We start from the raw sequence: 19,093 nt of genomic DNA on the forward strand, positions 1-19,093 counted from the left end.
AAAGGAAAATCCAGCAGTAGAGTTTTGGTGCCAAAAAAAACGGCTCAAAAATGCCTTAACTAAAAGTAAAAAACTTAGAAAATAGGATTTTAGAGGCAGGGACCCTAGTGGATGTGGCAAAAACCTTCAGCAACAGGTTTTCAGATCCCTTTGATTTTAGCCATAGGCTGTAATAGCCTTACTCACTGTGACATATGCTCTGAAGGTGCTGCATCCTGCTTCATCTCTAAGAAGTAGCTGGATTGGGGAAAAGAATCCCAGCCTCAATCAGACAGTCCTCCAAATGCTGAGATCTTGAATTTGATCGGACTGATCCTCAACCCCTGCAGAACCGTGCATGAGAAGTGGGGAGGCAAAATCGTAGACGGCAACCTGAAGAGCCCTACTGAGCCCCCTGCACTCAAGCCCCTATGAGTCAGTAGGCAAGATAAGCTACTAGGGACACCGACCCTGAGCTTTACAAGGTCTTCTACAGGCTGGCCAAACAGGTCCCCAAGGGATTAACTTGGCAGCTGCAGACTGAAGTCATAAAACTATGAAAAATACTGATAATAATAAAGAAATATACAGAGCAGATGAGAATAACACTTTGCAGCTTGCGGGCACAAGGAAAAACTAAAGGGGGTAACAGAGCCCTCTGGAAAAGGAGTTGAAAACCTAGAATAGATTCGTTCTTCAAGGCTTGCAACCATGGGAATACCCTACTGTCCTAGAATGACACACCTATTGCACTAAAACTGTTATTGCCTTAACAAGTATATTTGTAAAAAAACCTATTCAGCTTATACTGGCTGTATTATTTTCTTTCAATGTGTCTGTCCCTAAGCACCTAAGAACATAAGAATTTGCCATACTGGGACAGGTTGAAGGTCCGTCAAGCCCAGTCTGCTGTTTCCAACAGTGGGAAACCCAGGGCCCAAGTACCAGACAGAAACCGAAAGAGTAGCAACATTCCAGAGCTGAGATTGTGATGTCATAATGCCTAAGAGCCAACCTCATCAGTGATATCACAATGGCTGGACTGTCTCATACTTGGCTCACATAAGAGTTGGCATACTGGGACAGACTGAAGGTCCATCGAGCCCAGTATCCTGTTTCCCTGTTACCCAGGGCCCAAGTAACAGACAGAAACCCAAAGAGTAGCAACATTTCAGAGCTGAGATTGTGATGTCATAATGCCTCATTCCACCATTGTCTAAGAGCCAACCTCAGCAGTGATGTCACAGTGGCTCAATTGTCCTATACTTGGCTCACATAAGAACATAAGAGTTGCCATACTTGGGACAGCCCAGCCTTCTGTTTCCAACAGTGGCCAAGTACTAGACAGAAACCCAAAGAGTAGCAACATTCCAGAGCTGAGATTGTGATGTCATAATGCCTCAGAGCCAACCTCAGCAGTGATGTCACAATGGCTGGACTGTCTCATACTTGGCTCACATAAGAACATAAGAGTTGGCCTAGTGCAGGGGTCTCAAAGTCTCTCCTTGTCGGGTTTTCAGGATTTCCCCAATGACTATGCATGAGATCTATGTGCATGCACTGCTTTCAATGCATATTCATTGGATTGCGGCCCTCCAGGAGGGACTTTGAGATCCCTGCCATAGTGGGACAGACCGAAGGTCCATTGAGCCCAGCATCCTGTTAGCTCGATCCTATGTAGTAAACGAGATTTTACGCTGCAGCGGATTTCCCCAGCGAAGCCTTTTGAAAAACCCAACGAATTGCAGAGCGAGGCAGCCGCCGCCTTCCCGCCATCAACATGGCCGCCGTCAGGCAAAGCGAAGCGTTGCGAAGCGCGGGAGGCGGGGAGAAAGGTGTCGCGAGACGTGCGCGCCTCCCCCGCCCCTCGTGCCGCTCTCGCGAGATCTCCGTCAGGGCCTTGAGGAAAGTTCGGCAGACAAAGTGGAGGAAATGGCGACCGCCATCGCTCTGGTAAGAAAGGGCCGCGTTGGCGCCGAGAGCCGTTGCCCTTCACGGGGTGGGGGGGAAGTAGCCGGGGGCGTCCAACCCACGGTCCCCCCCGGCAGTTTTTCAGTGCTAGAGAGAACTGAATAGGCATGAGGGCGATTTGCCTAGACATCTCGTGGCTGAATGGTGCCATCGGGATGAGACCTGGGCTGGGGGGGGGGAGTGAATGATGTCCCTCCCCACCCTCCATTCTCTACTGCCCAGGTGCTCCTTAATGTGGCCATTCCTTTTTCCAGGACCGCTGATGACACGGTGATGCCCCCCCCCCCCCTCATGCTTGACGGACATAAGAACATAAGCAGTGCCTCCGCTGGGTCTGACCTGAGGTCCATTGCACCCAGCAGCCCAACAGGTCCAGGACCTGTGCAGTAATCCTCTATCCCCTTTTCCAGCAGGAAATTGTCCAATCCTTTCTTGAACCCCAGTACCGTAATTGGGTCATTAGGGCATAGACAGGGGGTAGGTAAGCAGAGTGGGCAGATTTGACGGGTTTTAGCCCTTTTCTGCCGTCATCTTCTATGTTTCTATGTTACTCTGCCCTATTACGCCCTCTGGAAGCTCATTCCAGATGTCCACCACACCTTGGGTAAAGAAGAACTTCCTAGCATTCGTTCTGAATCTGTCCCCTTTCAACTTTTCCGAATGCCCTCTTGTTCTTTTATTATTCGAAAGTTTGAAGAATCTGTGTTTGGGCCCTTCAAAAATAACAGAGCTGGTTATCCGCGGGGACAGGGACGCTGAGGAATTCTGTCACCTTGGCTTTCTCTGCGCCAGTGGTCTCAAACTCGCAGCCCAGGGACCGCATATGTCACTTTAGTTAGAAATTACACTATGAAGACTTAGCCAAACGGAAAGATTGAGAAACCACCTGCAAAATTGTCATTTCTTTAATAAGACATTAACTATCTTTTTCTGCGGCCCTCAAACTACCTGCAAAGGGTTTGAATTGGAGACCACTGCTCTACGCTGAGCGTCTATTCTGTGCCCACCTTATAACTATGTGATTCAGGAAACACCTCAAAACATATCTGACCTGCACAATCTCATTCCACAATAACTGATCCCTAGGGCTATTAATCACTAGCTTTTAACTTTGTTAAATCCACTCAATCTGTAGCATCTTTTAATCATTGTAAACCACATAGAACGTCATGGTCCTGCAGTATAGAAACTGTTATTATTATCGTGTAGGACCCACTCCATGTGTGCTCCTTTTTCTGAGCCCTTTCAAAATGTCAGGGAATGAGTAACCTCTAAATGATGGGCCAGCTCCACAGCAAAATGATTACTCAGCGGATCTCGGTGTCTAGGACAATTTAGCAAGGCTACAATGAAATATCCCATGAGGAACTAACTGGCTGCAATTAATTATCTCTATTCCAAGCACCCTAGTGCAATGTTTTCCAGGTCAGTCCTGGAGGACCCCAGTACCAGTTAGGTTTTCAGGATACCAACGATGTATTGCGGTATATAAGAATAAAGTTATTATTATTATATACATGATATTGATTTGCATTTCCTGCCTCCATTGTATGCAAACCTCTTTCATGCATATTAATTGAGGATAGCCTGAAAATGTGACTGGCAAGGGCCAATTTGGGAAACATCAGCCTACTGGTTAGAGCAATGGACAGACATCCAGGGAATTCTGGATCTAATCCTGCTGCTGCTTGCACAAGTCGCCCTAATTCTCCATTGTTTCACATACAAAAAAATAGATTGTAAGCCTTCTGAGGGATAAAGAAATACGTGAGAATTTGTGGGAGCCAGTAAGGAAGCCTCTCGGCGCCGAGAAGCAGCGCCAAATCGCGCTGCTGTTCATGAAGCTGATTTGGACTAAGTGGATCTACGCAGCCAGTTAGCAGCGGAGCAGGAGTTCAGAAAGCTTGCTCCTGCCCGCTGCACCTCCACCAATGATCGGCAGAGGACCCACTGCACCTCCCCAAGATTGGCAGAGGTAGGAAGATAGGGCAGGGAGGGGGGACAGAATCTGGGAGGGACAGTGCAGAGCCTGATAGGGGAAGATGGAAGGGGGCTGAGTGCAGAGCCTGATGGGGCAGGACACTTGAATATTAAGCTGCCCGACTTATATTATCCCAGGACAAGCAGGCATGATATTCTCACATGTGGGTGATGTCATCTACGGAGCCCCGATGCGGAAGCATTTTCAAGCAAACTTGATTAAAGATTTAAGTTTGCTCTGCTGCTCCACGCATGCGTGCCTTCCTGCTCCACTAGGGGGTGCATCCCCTCGTGGTCTCCAGTTCAAAATTTTCCGCTGAGCCTAGAAGTCGTGTTTTTCCTGGCTCTGCCCCAACTGCCTTCTAGCACCGCAATTTTTCTTGTTTTTCATCGTTTAAGTCGCTGTGCGTGAAATTTTTTCTTCTTCAACTTGATTCCTGCTTCATTTGACCGACCCGGAGGCTTCCGGGTCCCCGTGGCCACGTGGCTACTCGAGCCGCGGCCACTTTCGATTCTATGTCCCAGCCTTTGACTGGCTTTAAAAAGTGCACCCGGTGCGAGCGGCTTCTTTCCATCACAGACCCGCATCGCCGGTGCATCCTCTACCTGGGGGCCGCTCATCCAACCGACTCCTGTCCCCAGTGCGCTACTTTCCAGAATCGGGCCCTCCGTCGAAGGAAAGCCCGCATGGCGGATCTTTTCGCCCCAGACCAACCTTCTACCTCGGCCTCGAGGTTGGCCCCGGCCTTGACCTCGGCCCCGAATGCCTCGGCATCGCCTCGAGACTCGACTCCGTAGTCCTCGGGACAACAGAAAGCCTCGGCTCCGGGTAAGTCCCCTCTTCCCTCTTCAGGTTCTGTACCAGCGAAGAAACCAACATCGGGGACACCGGCGACGCATGGAGGAAGTCCCATGCTTACAGCCCCGACGAAGCCCTCCAAGCCTTCGGGCCGTGCCTCCACCACACGGGAATACTCTGATACGAGGTCGCCCCCGGTGGAGTGCACCGAGGCAGGGGAGATGCCTTCGATGCTGTCCGTGCCCGTCTTCCAGGACTTACTCCGAGCAATGATCTCGTTGGAGCTGTCCGCTGCAATGGCCCATCTACAACCAGCCTCTGCCTCGACCTCGACTCCGCATGTGCCAGACCAGCCTGAGCCTCGCGACGAGCCACCTCGGGGAAAAGTGCGCAAACTTCGCCGCATCTCATCCTCCTCGGACTCCTCGCCGAGGCGCTCTCCCTCCACAGACCGCCACAGGGCAAAACGGCGGGCTAAACCAACAGAAACCTCGAACCGCCGTACCTCTAAGAAGGCCCGGGGTTCCCCCACTCTACGAGGCCGTTCACCTACACCTCGTACGGGACCGCTGAAGGTGGCAGAGTTATCACTCTCCAACCCACGCATCCTCCGAACTCCTCCTTGGACCGGGGCTCCGATCCGAGGTTTCGGGCTTTCACCAAGGGAGTCCGGGTCGAGGTCACCGATTCGACATTGATCGGTACCCCGAACCCCGGCATCGTCTCCGAGGGGCTCCTCGAGACGTCGGAGATCCACGACCCCGGAACACTTTCACAGTACTTCCCCGGTCTCGGAGCTTGGATCGGAACAGGAACCTCGCTACTCGAGGGAAGCCTCCCCTTCCTTCTCCACCCGACGGAGGTCTTGTTCACCGACCCCCCACGTGGCCTCGGGAACATCCCGACCATCCTTCTCACGCTTTGTCCAGGACATGGGCCACGCTTTGAATTTAGACCTCCAGTCCGACTCCAGATACTCTAAAGAGTACCTAGCGGAACTGGATATGCCATCACTACCCAGAGAGTCCCTTCGCTTACCGCCTAACCCGATACTCCAACAGGCTCTCTTCAGGAACCTGGAGACCCCCTATATGGTCACAGCCGTGCCCTCCAAAATGGAGGCCAAGTACCGTACAGTACCCTTTCCGGGATTTGAACAACCACAGCTCTCCCACCAGTCGCTGTTAGTAGAATCCTCCTTAAAAAAGTCTCACCCCTCCCGGGTCTCAGCGGCGGTCCCCCCAGGCCGAGAAGGCCGAACCCTAGACAAGTTCGGCAGGAGACTATATCAAAATGCGATGATGGCCTCTAGGGTGCAAAGCTACACTTTCACCTTCACATCCTACCTCAAACACCTCATTGGACTACTGAGAGCCTTTGAGACTGACCTACCGGCCTCCCGCCAAGGAGCCTTTAGCCTGCTTTTGGAATCCCTCTTCAACCTACGCCTCCATCTATTCCACGCAGCCTACGATGGCTTCGAACTCTCCTCCAGAGAGGCAGCGTTTGCTATCGCCATGCGCCGACTAGCTTGGCTACGCCTGGTCGACATGGACCCCAACTTACAGGACCGGTTGGCTAACCTCCCCTGCGTGGGAAAAGAACTGTTCGATGACACTATCGAGGCGGCTACAAAACGCCTCTCCGAACACGAACGCTCGTTTGCCTCCCTTGTCCGACAATAGCCCAAACCGCCCGCGTCCAGGCCGTATAGGGCCCCTCCGCGCCGCTACCCACAAAGATCCACTCCTGCCTTCTCGCGGCCTCCACCCAGGCGTCCGCAAGCCCACCACCGGGCCATGCCCAAGTCCCAACCGCCTGCGACTACCAAACCATCCCCGTCCTTTTGACGGGATACGCGGAAGGGGGCGGGCCCCCTCCGCCATAGTCCCAGGCCTCCTTCCCATCGGGGGTCGCCTCAAAGCCTTTTACCCTCGCTGGGAACAAGTCACGTCGGACGCATGGGTCCTTGGCGTGATCTCATCAGGATACTCTCTCAACTTTCGGACCATACCTCCGGAAAACCCCCCAAGGAATTGCCCTCCCAACCGGACGCAGCTACCCCTACTCCTCTCCGAAGCTCGAGACCTGCTTCGCCTGAGAGCAGTGGAGGAGGTTCCCCCCGACCAACGGGGGAAGGGCTTCTACTCCCGTTACTTCCTGGTACCAAAAAAAACGGGAGGCTTACGCTCAATACTAGACTTGAGACGCCTCAACAAATTTCTGATACGAGAAAAATTTCGGATGCTTTCCCTACTGACCCTCTACCCCCTGATCGACGAGGGCGACTGGCTCTGCTCCCTTGATCTGAAGGAGGCGTACACACATGTCCCAGTGCACCCCGCTCACCGCAAGTTCTTGCGTTTTCAGGTAGGGGACTGGCACCTACAATACCGTGTCCTCCCCTTCGGCCTAGCATCGTCACCTCGGGTCTTCACCAAGTGCCTCGTGGTGGTCGCAGCAACCTTATGCTCCCAGGGCCTCCAGGTATTCCCCTACCTGGACGACTGGCTGATCAAAGCCCCGTCCAGGGAAGCGGTTATCTCAGCGACCCAACAGACTATTACCTACCTACAAAGTCTGGGGTTCAAGATAAACTTCCCAAAATCCCAACTACGCCCCTCCCAGTCCCTACAGTTCATCGGGGCCACGCTGGACACGGTTCGCCTCCGTTCCTTCCTCCCCCCTCCGCATCTAGAGGCGTTAGTAAGCCTGAATCGAAGGTTTTCCCTGCTGACCTCGGTATCAGCTCGGCAGATGATGACTCTTCTGGGCCACATGGCCTCCACCGTCCACGTCACACCCTTCGCCCGCCTCCATCTGAGAATTCCTCAATGGACCCTGGCCTCTCAATGGCGTCAAGACCGGGACCTGATCGACCGCCCCGTGACAGTGACGCCTTCTTTGCAACGATCGCTCCGCTGGTGGGCCGACTCTTTAAATCTTCCCAAAGGTTTGCTCTTCCTCGTCCCACCCCACAGCAAGATACTCACCACGGGCTCGTCGGAGTACGCTTGGGGAGCCCATCTGGACGGCCTACGCACTCTAGGGATGTGGTCAGCAGAAGACCGTCGCTGCCACATCAACGTGCTAGAGCTTCGGGCCATCTATCTCGCAGCTGTAGCTTTTCAACATCTGCTCCACGACCGAGTGGTTCTCATCCGAACCGACAACCAGGTAGCAATGTACTACGTAAACAAACAAGGGGGAACAGGGTCTTGGTCCCTTTGCCGGGAAGCCCTGCGCCTCTGGAAATGGGCAATCTCCAACAACACCTTCCTTCGAGCGGTGTACATATAAGGAGAACAAAACTGTTTGGCGGACAGACTCAGCCGCCTCCTCCAGCCAAACGAGTGGTCACTGCACTCTCAAACCCTACGACAGGTGTTCGAAAAGTGGGGGACGCCTCAAATAGATCTATTCGCATCCCCCCACAACCACAAGCTGCCTCTCTTCTGCTCCCGGATGTACTCCCCGGACCGGCTCGAGGCCGACGCCTTCCTCCTCGACTGGGAGGGAAGGTTCCTATACGCATTCCCGCCGTTTCCTCTGATACTGCGGACGCTTGTCCACCTGAAAACAGTACAAACCACCCTGATCCTGATTGCTCCTCGCTGTCCACGCCAGCCTTGGTTTTCCCTTCTACTTCAACTCAGTGTCAGAGATCCACTGCCTCTGCCTCTGTTTCCCTCTCTACTATCACAGGGTCAGGGTTCGCTGTTACATCCCAATCTTCAATCTCTTCATCTGAATGCTTGGTTTCTCTCCCCCTGACTGCTCTCCCCGTGTCTCAATCAGTCAAGGAGATATTAGAGGCCTCTAGAAAGACCTCGACGAGAACCTGCTACTCCCAAAAGTGGACCAGATTCTCAACCTGGTGCTCCTCCCTCAGCCAGGACCCAGTGTCGGTCCCCGTCCCTCTGGTCCTTGACTATTTACTTCAATTATCTCATTCCGGCCTAAAGACCAACTCCATTCGAGTACACCTCAGTGCGATTGCGGCCTTTCATCAGCCCCTGGAAGGGAAAGCCCTCTCGCTCCATCCCTTAGTCTCTCGCTTCATGAAGGGTCTTCTGAATGTCTACCCTCCTCTCAAACCCCCTCCGGTGTTTTGGGACCTCAACGTGGTTCTGGCTCAACTAATGAAACCTCCATTTGAGCCCCTAGACAAATGCCATCCAAAATTCCTCACTTGGAAGGTAATTTTCCTGCTTGCGCTCACTTCCGCTCGGCGGGTTAGTGAGTTACAGGCTCTGGTAGCGGACCCACCCTTCACGGTATTCCATCACGACAAGGTGGTACTCCGCACCCATCCAAAGTTCTTGCCTAAAGTAGTGTCTGATTTTCACCTCAATCAGTCCATTGTCTTACCTGTGTTTTTTCCCAAGCCCCACTCTCACCCCGGAGAGGTGGCGCTCCATACTCTTGACTGTAAGAGAGCGTTGGCCTTCTACCTCCAACGTACTCAGTCACACCGGAAAGTCCCACAATTGTTTTTGTCCTTCGACTCAAACCGGTTAGGTCACCCAGTTTCCAAGCGCACCTTGTCCAACTGGTTGGCCGATTGCATCTCCTTCTGCTACGCTCAGGCTGGTCTCGCACTGCATGGTCGAGTAACGGGACACAAGGTCCGAGTGATGGCAGCCTCCGTAGCGTTCCTCAGGTCCACACCTATTGAGGAAATCTGCAAGGCTGCCACGTGGTCTTCGGTTCATACCTTCACCTCCCACTACTGTCTGGACTCTCTGTCCAGGAGCAATGGCCGGTTCGGCCAATCGGTTTTACGAAATCTATTTGCTTAAATTGCCAACTTCCCTCCATCCCTTTTCAGTCAGCTTGGAGGTCACCCACATGTGAGAATATCATGCCTGCTTGTCCTGGGATAAAGCACAGTTACTTACCATAACAGGTGTTATCCAGGGACAGCAGGCATATATTCTCACAACCCGCCCACCTCCCCGAGGTTGGCTTCTTTGCTAATTAAGTGAACTGGAGACCACGAGGGGATGCACCCCCTAGTGGAGCAGGAAGGCACGCATGCGTGGAACAGCAGAGCAAACTTAAATCTTCAATCAAGTTTGCTTGAAAATGCTTCCACATCGGGGCTCCGTAGATGACGTCACCCACATGTGAGACTATATGCCTGCTGTCCCTGGATAACACCTGTTACGGTAAGTAACTGTGCTTTCAAGTCAACCATTTTTCCTCCTTTTTTGGGGGAAAAGGGGGATCTTGACTTATATTCGAGTATATACGGTAATTGATGTTGCTTCTGAGTTTACTTTCCTGCAGTTTCATCTCATCTCCCTTAGTTCTATGTCTTCTTCGAACAATTAAAAATTATTTTCACTTAGTTTCTTTCAGACTGATAGTTCAGTCTCTAACTCTTTCTGCTCTTGATTATTGCAACATTATTTACTTGGCATCTTATAAAATCTTAAATCGTATTCGAGTAATACAGAACACGGCCTGAAAAAAGAAAAAACTACGACCATATCAGTCCTTTTTATCAGCAGTTACATTGGCTACCATTCGAAGCGCAAATTCTTTCTAAATTTAGCTGCATTTGCTTTAAAGCTCTTTTTGGTCTGGCTCCGGAATACCTATCATCCCAATTTAAATTATATAAGTCATCTAAAAATATCCATAACAACTGTATGTTTATGTACCCTTCTGTAAAGGCTTGTCGCTTCAAGAGATTTTTAAATAAGACTTTTGCTTTCCTGGTTAAGTCCTTTGATTCTACAAACACATTCTTATTATGACTTCAGAAAGTCATTGAAAACATATTTGTTTGATAAATTTGTAACATGATCATTGGTTTTAACCTTACTTGATGTATTTTATGCATGCTTCACTGATTGTACAGTTCTTGATTGTGAACTGTCTGGAACTCATGTTTGGGCAGTATATAAGAATAAAGTTATTATTATTTTCATTTGGAGAAAATTAATTTCTTGTATATTAATACAACTAAATGTTAAGGGAGGATAGGGATGGTAGAAAAAAAAGAAAAAAAAATCAGCACAAGGGCAGAGGAAATGGTTGAAAGACAGAAAACAGATGGTCATTCCATAGTGTCCTTCGCACTGTTCCAGACCAAACACGTATGAAGAGCTGTGAGATATAGGGACCTAAACCCCCCTCTCAACTCTTCAATATTTTCTGTCTCCAAGCAGGTGGGAAGGACATAGTTTTCAACTCTGTGTCTTCTTAGGCCACATCTGGTCCAGTTGGTGGCTGGTTCCTAGTTGAGCTCACTCAGGCACTCTGCAGAGTGTATGCTTGGTGGTGTTAGCCTCTGCCTCTTTCTACAGTGCCTTCCGCTCTTGTCTTGGGTCTGGCAACATATTCAGCCGGCTTCCTAAATATTGAAACTTGAAAAAAAATTGTGCTAAAGGGAGCCGAATGCAGGGGCTGCTGTGAGTAGTGAAGACAGAGGTACACCGTCATTTTGGTGGACGGAGACAGGGAATCTGCTGAAGGGTGCCTAGGTGAGCCAGTCCGCAGGGGCAAGGTAGTTGAGGCCCCGGCAAAAGGGGGAATTTCAGGACCCTGGGTGCAGGCCTTCATTTCCCTTAGCGGTGGTAGTATTCTGGCCGGCTTGGGGAATTCTAGCCCTGAAAGGGGGGGGGGGGTGATTCCCGAGCTGCAGGGGCAACTTGCCCTTGTGTTTTCCTCTCGTTCACTCAGCCTCATCTCAGCGTGATCACACTGACTCAGGTTTTCCTTACTGGTTTTGGGGCGATTTCCCAGCTTAACAGTTTACATCAGATGGATTCCAGTATAATATTTTGTGTTTTAAAAGTGTGTTTTGGCTAGTTTTTTGTGTTTTGTGCGTGAGAGGTCCTGTGTCTAGTCCTCAAGAGGAGCAGCAGGAAGTAATTTAATGACAATAATAACCAGGTGGTTGCATAAAAAGGTGACATAATAACATAATAATAATAACAATAGCTTTATTTATATCCCTTCATTTATTTATATCCCTTTCAGTTCAAAACGGTTTACAACAAGAGAGCCTGCAAGAATGCAGTGAAGTTACATCAAGAGCATGAAGTAGGAGTAAACAAACAGGCGTGTAACATAATTATACATATATATCAGAAGGCAGGAGCATGCAAGTAGACGTAGAGGAAATCGTTTGAGGAAGTTTAAACAAATTTGTCAAATAAATGGTTTTTCAGTGATCTTCTGAATGATTGGTATGACAATGAGTTAAGGAGTAAGTCACTTAGAGTTTTGTTCCAGATTCCTGCTTGGAAGGAAAGTATCTTTGTTAAGGAATCTTTTGAATTGACATCCTGTGGGATTCGGAAAGGTGAATAATAGTGTTCTGCCTGAGAGGCAGAGTATGTTTTGGAGAACAAAGTGCTTCAGAGGGTAGGTAGGTGCAGTACCGAATAGTGTTTTGAAGCATAGGCAACTGAATTTGAAAATTATTCTGACCTCGACTGGTAGCCAGTGCAGGTTTTTGAAATATGGAGTGATGTGGTCAGATTTTTTCATGTAAAAAATCAGTCGTATATATGTGTTTTGGATTGTTCTCAATCTTTTGGTAGTTTTTTTTGTAAGATGCTGGGTAAATGATGTTGCAGTAGTCCAGTGAGCTTACTAACATGTTGCAGTAGTCCAGTGATTGTACTAACATAGTAAATGATGGCAGATAAAGACCTGAACGGTCCATCCAGTCTGTCCATTAGTTATTCTCATTAAAAATACAGTACATGATTAAATTAACTTGTCTCTTCTTTGATATTTCTGGGCCATAGATTAAAGTCCACCTGGTATTGTCCTAAGTTCCAACTGCTGAAGTTGCCATCTAAGATCACTCCAGTCTATCCAACCATCCCGTTGTTTGCAGGCCATTAACATCCTCATGTTCCAAGTTAGTGGAGTTCCCCATTGATGCCCTCCCCAGAGTGTGGCATAGTGGTTAGCGGTGAGCTACAGCTTAAGCACCCTAAGGTTGTGGGGTCAAATCCTGCGCTGCTCCTTGTAACCCTGGGCAAGTAACTTAATCCTCTGCTGTCCCATGTATATTAGTTAGATTGTGAGCCCACCAGGACAGATAGGGAAAATGCTTGAAGTACCTTTATGTAAACCACTTTTGAGTATAGTTGTAAAACAACAACAAGGTGGTAGATTAAGTCCTGATCCTACACCGAGGTTGTGGGTTCAAACCCACACTGCTCCTTGTAACTCTGGACTAGTCACTTAATCCCCCCATTGCTCCAGGTATATTAGAGAGATTATGAACCTACCAGGACAGACAGAGAAAAATGCTTGAGTACCTGAATAAATTAAACTGTTCTGAGCTCCCTTGGGAGAATGGTATAGAAAATTGAATGAATGAATGAATAAATAAATAAATTGTAGCGGTAACAACATTGAGTGAAAAGGTTTCCTAGAAGCTTCAATGATGACCGACACTGGTGTAAATAATGTAAATACATCTACTTGTTGGGAAAGAGAAGCCATGCTGTGAGGAACGTAGATTGGGATGAAGGAACCCTCTCGTTTTGAGCTATTAAGGTCGGAAGGAGTTCAAGAAAAAGAGGGAACCATGGTTTTTGCTGCCACCAAGGTGTTATGAGGATCATGGTAGCTGGTTCTTGATGGAGTTTGTACAAAGTTTTCTTGATTAGAAGAATTGGGAGGAAAGCATATAGAAACTTGTTTGCTCAACCTAAGAAAAAGACATCTGACTCCAGACGATTGGGAATGTATATTCTGGAACAGAAAAATGGAAGTTTGTGATTGTTGAGAGAAGCAAAGAGATCCATCTCCGGAGTTTGCCAATTGGTAAATATTTGAGTTGTGACGGAGACCTCCGGTCTTTCTCAGTATTATAATGTAAACTCCCCTTTGAGGAAGTAATTATCCCAGGACAAGCAGGCAGCATATGGGTGTCGTCATGTGGGTGTCGTCATCCACAGAGCCCCGACGCGGACAGCTTTTCAAGCAAACTTGAAGAAGTTTCAAGCTTGCTATGCTGCACCACGCATGTGCATGCCTTCTTGCCCACTAGAGGGCGCATCCCCACCTCGTGGTCCTCAGTTCTGTTATTTCCGCGGAGCCAGAAGCCCTGTCGTATTTTTCTCTCCGTGTTGTTGCCTTCTAGCACCGCGGCTTTGTTGTTTTCTCTAAGTCGCTGTGCGCTGTATCTGCTTTTGTTTCCTTTGTGCTTCTTAATTAAAAAAAACAAACAAAAAAAAAAACCTTCCGTTTCGGCACCGGGGGCTCCCGGTTTGCCGCAGCCGCGGGACCTCAATTGTTCGCAGCCTATTGTTTTTTCATGTCCCGGCTCTTGTCGGGGTTCAAAAAGTGCACCCGGTGTGATCGGCTGCTGTCGATCACCGACCCCCATCGGTGGTGCCTCCTGGGTTTGCGTGCTGATCACCCTACAGATTCCTGCCCCAGGTGTGCGACCTTCCAACCTCGGGCTCTCCGCCGCCGGCGTGCTCGTATGGCGGAGCTTTTTGTTGTGGAGCCCATGGCGGGCAAGGCCTCGACGTCCGCCTCGGCTTCGGCCCCGGCCTTGACCTCGGCCTCGGTCCCCTCGACCTCGCCTCGGATGTCTTCGACCTCGAAGCCCTCGTCCTCGGGCTCGAAGCCGGCTCAGGGTAAGTCCCCGCTTCCCTCCTCAGCTGCCGTGTCGGCGAAGAAGCCATCTTCGGGGTCCTCGATGGGGGCGGGTGGGTCAGCCCCGCCCCGGTCGTCTAAGTCAGTTACTCCTCGGGAATACTCGTTACCGAGGTTGCCCTCTGCGGAGTATCCAGCTGCATCCGACATGCCGTCCATGATGGCAGTCCCGGTTTTCCAGGACATGCTCCGGGCGCTTATTTCCTCGGAGCTGTCCTCGGCTCTTGCCCACTTGCAGCCGTCCGCGGCCCCGACCTCGGCCGCGGCCTCGACCCCGGCCCAGCCTGAGCGCAGTGTCCGACCTCCCCAGGACAAGGTGCGCCGTACTCGCAGGCTCTCTTCCTCGGACTCCTCGTCCAGAGCCTCGGAGGGCGAAGTGCCGTTCCAGGAGGCCGAAACGTTCTCGAAGTTCGCCTCCGTGGCGTGGTCGCTCCCCGCCGGCCCGGGACATCGAGGCGCTCCGGGTGTCTGAGCTTCGCCTTTCTAATCCGAGGCTGCTCTGCTCTCCTCGGAAGGGTTCGCCTCTGGGCTCCAGAGATTCCTCTCCGAGGCGTCGGAAGGTTTCTGTGCCCCACACCCCGAGGTCTTCACCGAGGGGCTCCTCGGGGCCTCGGAGGTCTCTGACCCCGGCGCATTCCCTTGGCGCTGTTTCTTGGGGGTCGGAGGTGGGAACTGGCCGTGAGCCCCGCTACTCTCGCAAGGCATCTCCCTCATTTTCGGTGGCTCGGGATTCTCGCTCCCCTTCCCCTGAGGATGACCGTTCTGGTCTGCGTCCCTCCTCGTTTTCGAGGTTTGTACAGGACATGGGGAAAGCGTTGGATCTGGACCTCTTGGCGGGGTCGCAGTACTCAAAGGAGTTTTTGGCGGAGCAAGATTTGCCTTCTCCACCTCGGGAATCCTCGCCTCCCGCTGAACCAGGTTCTGCAGCAGGCTTTCTTGCGCAATTTGGAATCCCCCTATGCGGTGACGGCTGTCCCCTCCAAAATGGAATCAAAGTACCGCACGGTGCCTTGTAAGGGCTTTGAGAGGGCTCAGTTATCCCATCAGTCCCTGCTGGTGGAGTCCTCCCTCTAAAAGTCCCAGCCCTCTCGGGTTTCTGCTGCGGTGCCACCGGGGCGAGAGGGTCGCACCCTTGACAAGTTTGGTCGGCGGTTATATCAGAACTCCATGATGGCGAATCGGGTTCTGAACTATGCCTTCATATTCATTTCTTACCTGCGTCACATGGTGAAGTCTATGCCGCGCTTTCATGGGGTCTTGCTTGAGTCTCATCGGGACGACTTTGGGAGGCTGATGGAGTCTCTCCCAGCTTCGTTTCTATCTCTTCCATGCGACCTACGACGCTTTTGAACTGACCTCCAGGGTCTCTGCGTTTGCGGTCGCTATGCGCCGCCTGGCATGGCTTAGGATCGTTGACATGGATCCTAACCTGCAGGAGCGCCTAGCAAATTTGCCCTGTGTGGGCTCGGAGCTTTTTAATGAATCCCTATAGGCGGCTACAAAACGCTTTTCCGAGCATGAACGGTCCTTCGCTTCCCTGGTGCGTCCCAAGGCGAAACCATCGGCTCCTAAGCCCTACCAGGCCCCGCCTAGGCGCTACCCGCAAAAGATAACGCCTGCGTTCTCCAGGCCTCCGCCTAGGAGACCTCCTCAGCAGTCTCGGGCGCAGCAACAGAAGCCTCAGGCGCAGGGGGCGTCTAAGCCTGCCCTGTCCTTTTGACGCTTTGGGCGGTTGGGGCAGGCCCCCTCCGTACTGTCGTCGACCCCGCTACCCATCGGGGGTCGTCTGCACGCATTCCATAACTCTTGGACCCTTCTCACCTCGGACGCTTGGGTCCTCCGGGTCGTGTCCGAGGGTTATTCCCTCAATTTCCGGGAGCTTCCTCTGGACAGTCCGCCCGGCGCGTGTCCTATCAACAGGTCGCGGCTTCCCCTCCTCCTGTCAGAGGCCAGGGCTTTGTTGAGCCTCCGGGCGGTGGAGCGTGTGCCCCCCTATCAGCAGGGCAAGGGGTTCTACTCCCGCTATTTTTTGGTCCCGAAAAAGACCGGGGACCTGCACCTCATTTTGGACCTCCGGCGGCTCAACAAGTACCTTGTCCGGGAGAAGTTCCGTATGCTCTCCCTTCCGGTTCTGTACCCGCTGCTGGACGAGAGGGACTGGATGTGCTCCCTCGACCTGAAGGAGGCTTATACCCATGTTCCGGTGCATCCCGCCTTCCGCAAATTCCTGCGCTTCCAGGTAGGGGAGTTGCACCTTCAATACCGGGTCCTCCCCTTCGGATTAGCCTCGTCCCCTCGAGTCTTCACGAAGTGCTTGGTGGTTGTCACAGCAGCTCTGCGGTCCCGGGGCCTTCAGGTTTTTCCCTACCTGGACGATTGGCTGATCAAGGCTTCGTCCAGGGAGGGGGTTATCTTAGCGACCCAACAGACTATCATCTTTCTTCAGCGTCTGGGGTTCGAGGTGAATTTTCCAAAATCCCAATTGTGCCCCTCTCAATCTCTACAGTTCATCGGGGCCGTGCTGGACACGATTCGCCTCCGTTCGTTCCTCCCTCCTCCGCGTTTGGAGACTCTTGTCCGCATAAGTCGGCAGGTTTCACAGCAGTCCTCGGTCTCGGCGAAACGCCTGATGATTCTGCTGGGTCATATGGCTTCTACAGTCCATGTCACGCCGTTTGCCCGCTTACATCTGCGGATCCCTTAGTGGACTTTGGCCTCTCAGTGGCGCCAAGACCGGGACCCGATCTCCAGTCCCGTGACGGTGACTCCCTCTTTGAGACACTCGCTCCGTTGGTGGACCACCTCTTCCAATCTTTCCAGGGGTTTGCTCTTTCTCGCCCCTCCGCACCACAAGGTCCTAACCACGGACTCCTCGGAGTACGCTTGGGGGGGCTCATCTCGACGGTCTGCGCACTCAGGGAATGTGGTCGGCGGAGGACCGTTGTTGTCACATCAACGTTTTGGAGCTTCGAGCCATTTATCTGGCTGCTCGGGCCTTCCGCCACCTGCTTCACGATCAGGTAGTTTTGGTCCGGACGGACAACCAGGTGGCGATGTATTATGTAAACAAGCAAGGGGGGACAGGCTCTTGGTCCCTGTGCCAGGAGGCCCTTCGCCTCTGGGAGTGGGCGATTTCCCAAAACATCTTCCTACGAGCGGTTTACATTCAAGGAGAGCGGAACTGCCTGGCGGACAAACTCAGCCATCTTCTCCAGTCGCACGAGTGGTCGCTGCACTCCCAAGTCCTGCACCAGGTGTTCGACCGGTGGGGGACTCCTCAAATAGATCTGTTCGCCTCCCCAGTGAATCACAAACTGCCTCTCTTTTGCTCTCCGATGTATTCCCCGGATCGTCTCGAGGCCGACGCCTTCCTTCTCGATTGGGGAGGGAAGTTCCTCTATGCATTTCCTCCTTTCCCTCTGATCCTGAGGACGCTGGTGCATCTCAAATCAGTACGGGCCACTCTGATTCTCATTGCGCCTCGTTGGCCTCGTCAGCCGTGGTTCTCCCTGCTTCTGCAACTCAGTGTCAGGGAGCCTCTGCTTCTGCCTGTTTTTCCCTCTCTGCTGTCTCAGAGTCGGGGTTCGCTGTTTTATCCCAATCTTCAGTCCTTACATCTGACAGCTTGGTTCCTTTCCCCCTGACTTCTGTTCCCTTATCTCAGTCAGTCCGGGAGGTTTTGGAGGCTTCTCGCAAGGTCTCGACTCGACTTTGCTATTCGCAAAAATGGACCAGATTCTCATCTTGGTGTTGCTCTCATCATCTGGACCCTGTGTCGGTTCCGGTGGCTTCGGTCCTGGAGTATTTGCTTCATTTGTCTCAGTCCGGTCTGAAGACAACTTCTATTCGGGTGCATCTTAGTGCAATTGCTGCTTTCCATCGGCATCTTGAGGGAAAGTCCCTCTCCCTTCATCCTCTGGTTACTCGTTTCATGAGGGGTCTTTTGAACGTCCATCCTCCTCTCAAGCCTCCTCCTGTGGTTTGGGATCTTAATGTGGTGCTGGCTCAACTTATGAAACCACCATTTGAGCCTATGGATAAATCTCATCTCAAGTTTCTCACTTGGAAGGTGATCTTTCTGCTTGCGCTCACTTCTGCTCGGTGGATTAGTGAGCTGCAGGCCTTGGTGGCGGATCCACCCTTTACGGTATTTCATCATGATAAGGTGGTTCTCCGTACTCACCCTAAATTTCTGCCTAAAGTTGTGTCTGATTTCCACCTCAATCAGTCCATTGTTCTTCCGGTGTTTTTTCCAAAGCCCCACTCTCATCCTGGCGAGGTGGCGTTTCACACGCTTGACTGTAAGAGGGCATTGGCTTTTTATCTTCAACGCACTCAGTCACATTGGACGGTTCCTCAATTGTTTTTGTCCTTCGATCCTAATCGGTTGGGACGTCCTGTTTCCAAGCGCACCTTGTCCAATTGGTTGGCCGCTTGTATTTCTTTTTGCTACGCTCAGGCTGGTCTCGCGCTGCATGGTCGGGTCAAGGGGCATAAGGTCCGAGCTATGGCAGCTTCGGTTGCTTTCCTCCGGTCTACACCTGTTGAGGACATCTGTAAGGCTGCCACTTGGTCTTCGGTTCATACTTTCACCTCCCACTACTGTTTGGATACTCTGTCCAGGAGCGACGGCCGGTTTGGCCAGTCGGTGTTGTGTAATCTGTTTGCTTAAATTGCCATCCTCCCTCCTGCCCTTTTTTGGTTGGCTTGGAGGTCATCCAC

The 19,093-nt window shown here is 51.6% G+C and overlaps 1 protein-coding gene across 2 annotated transcripts in view; it reads left to right on the plus strand.

Moving 5' to 3' along the window:
* Nucleotides 1-1,807: 1,807 nt before the first annotated feature.
* Nucleotides 1,808-19,093, plus strand: part of PUF60 (poly(U) binding splicing factor 60) — a 257,544-nt gene continuing 240,258 nt past the window's right edge. For both annotated transcript variants that reach the window (XM_033933257.1, XM_033933258.1), the window contains exon 1: nt 1,808-1,932. In XM_033933257.1, the coding sequence (XP_033789148.1) occupies nt 1,912-1,932 (21 nt within the window). In that variant the 5' untranslated portion in view covers nt 1,808-1,911. The remainder of the gene's footprint in view (nt 1,933-19,093) is intronic.

Source organism: Geotrypetes seraphini, chromosome 2 (genome assembly GCF_902459505.1).
Source record: "Geotrypetes seraphini chromosome 2, aGeoSer1.1, whole genome shotgun sequence".
NCBI lineage: Eukaryota > Metazoa > Chordata > Amphibia > Gymnophiona > Dermophiidae > Geotrypetes > Geotrypetes seraphini.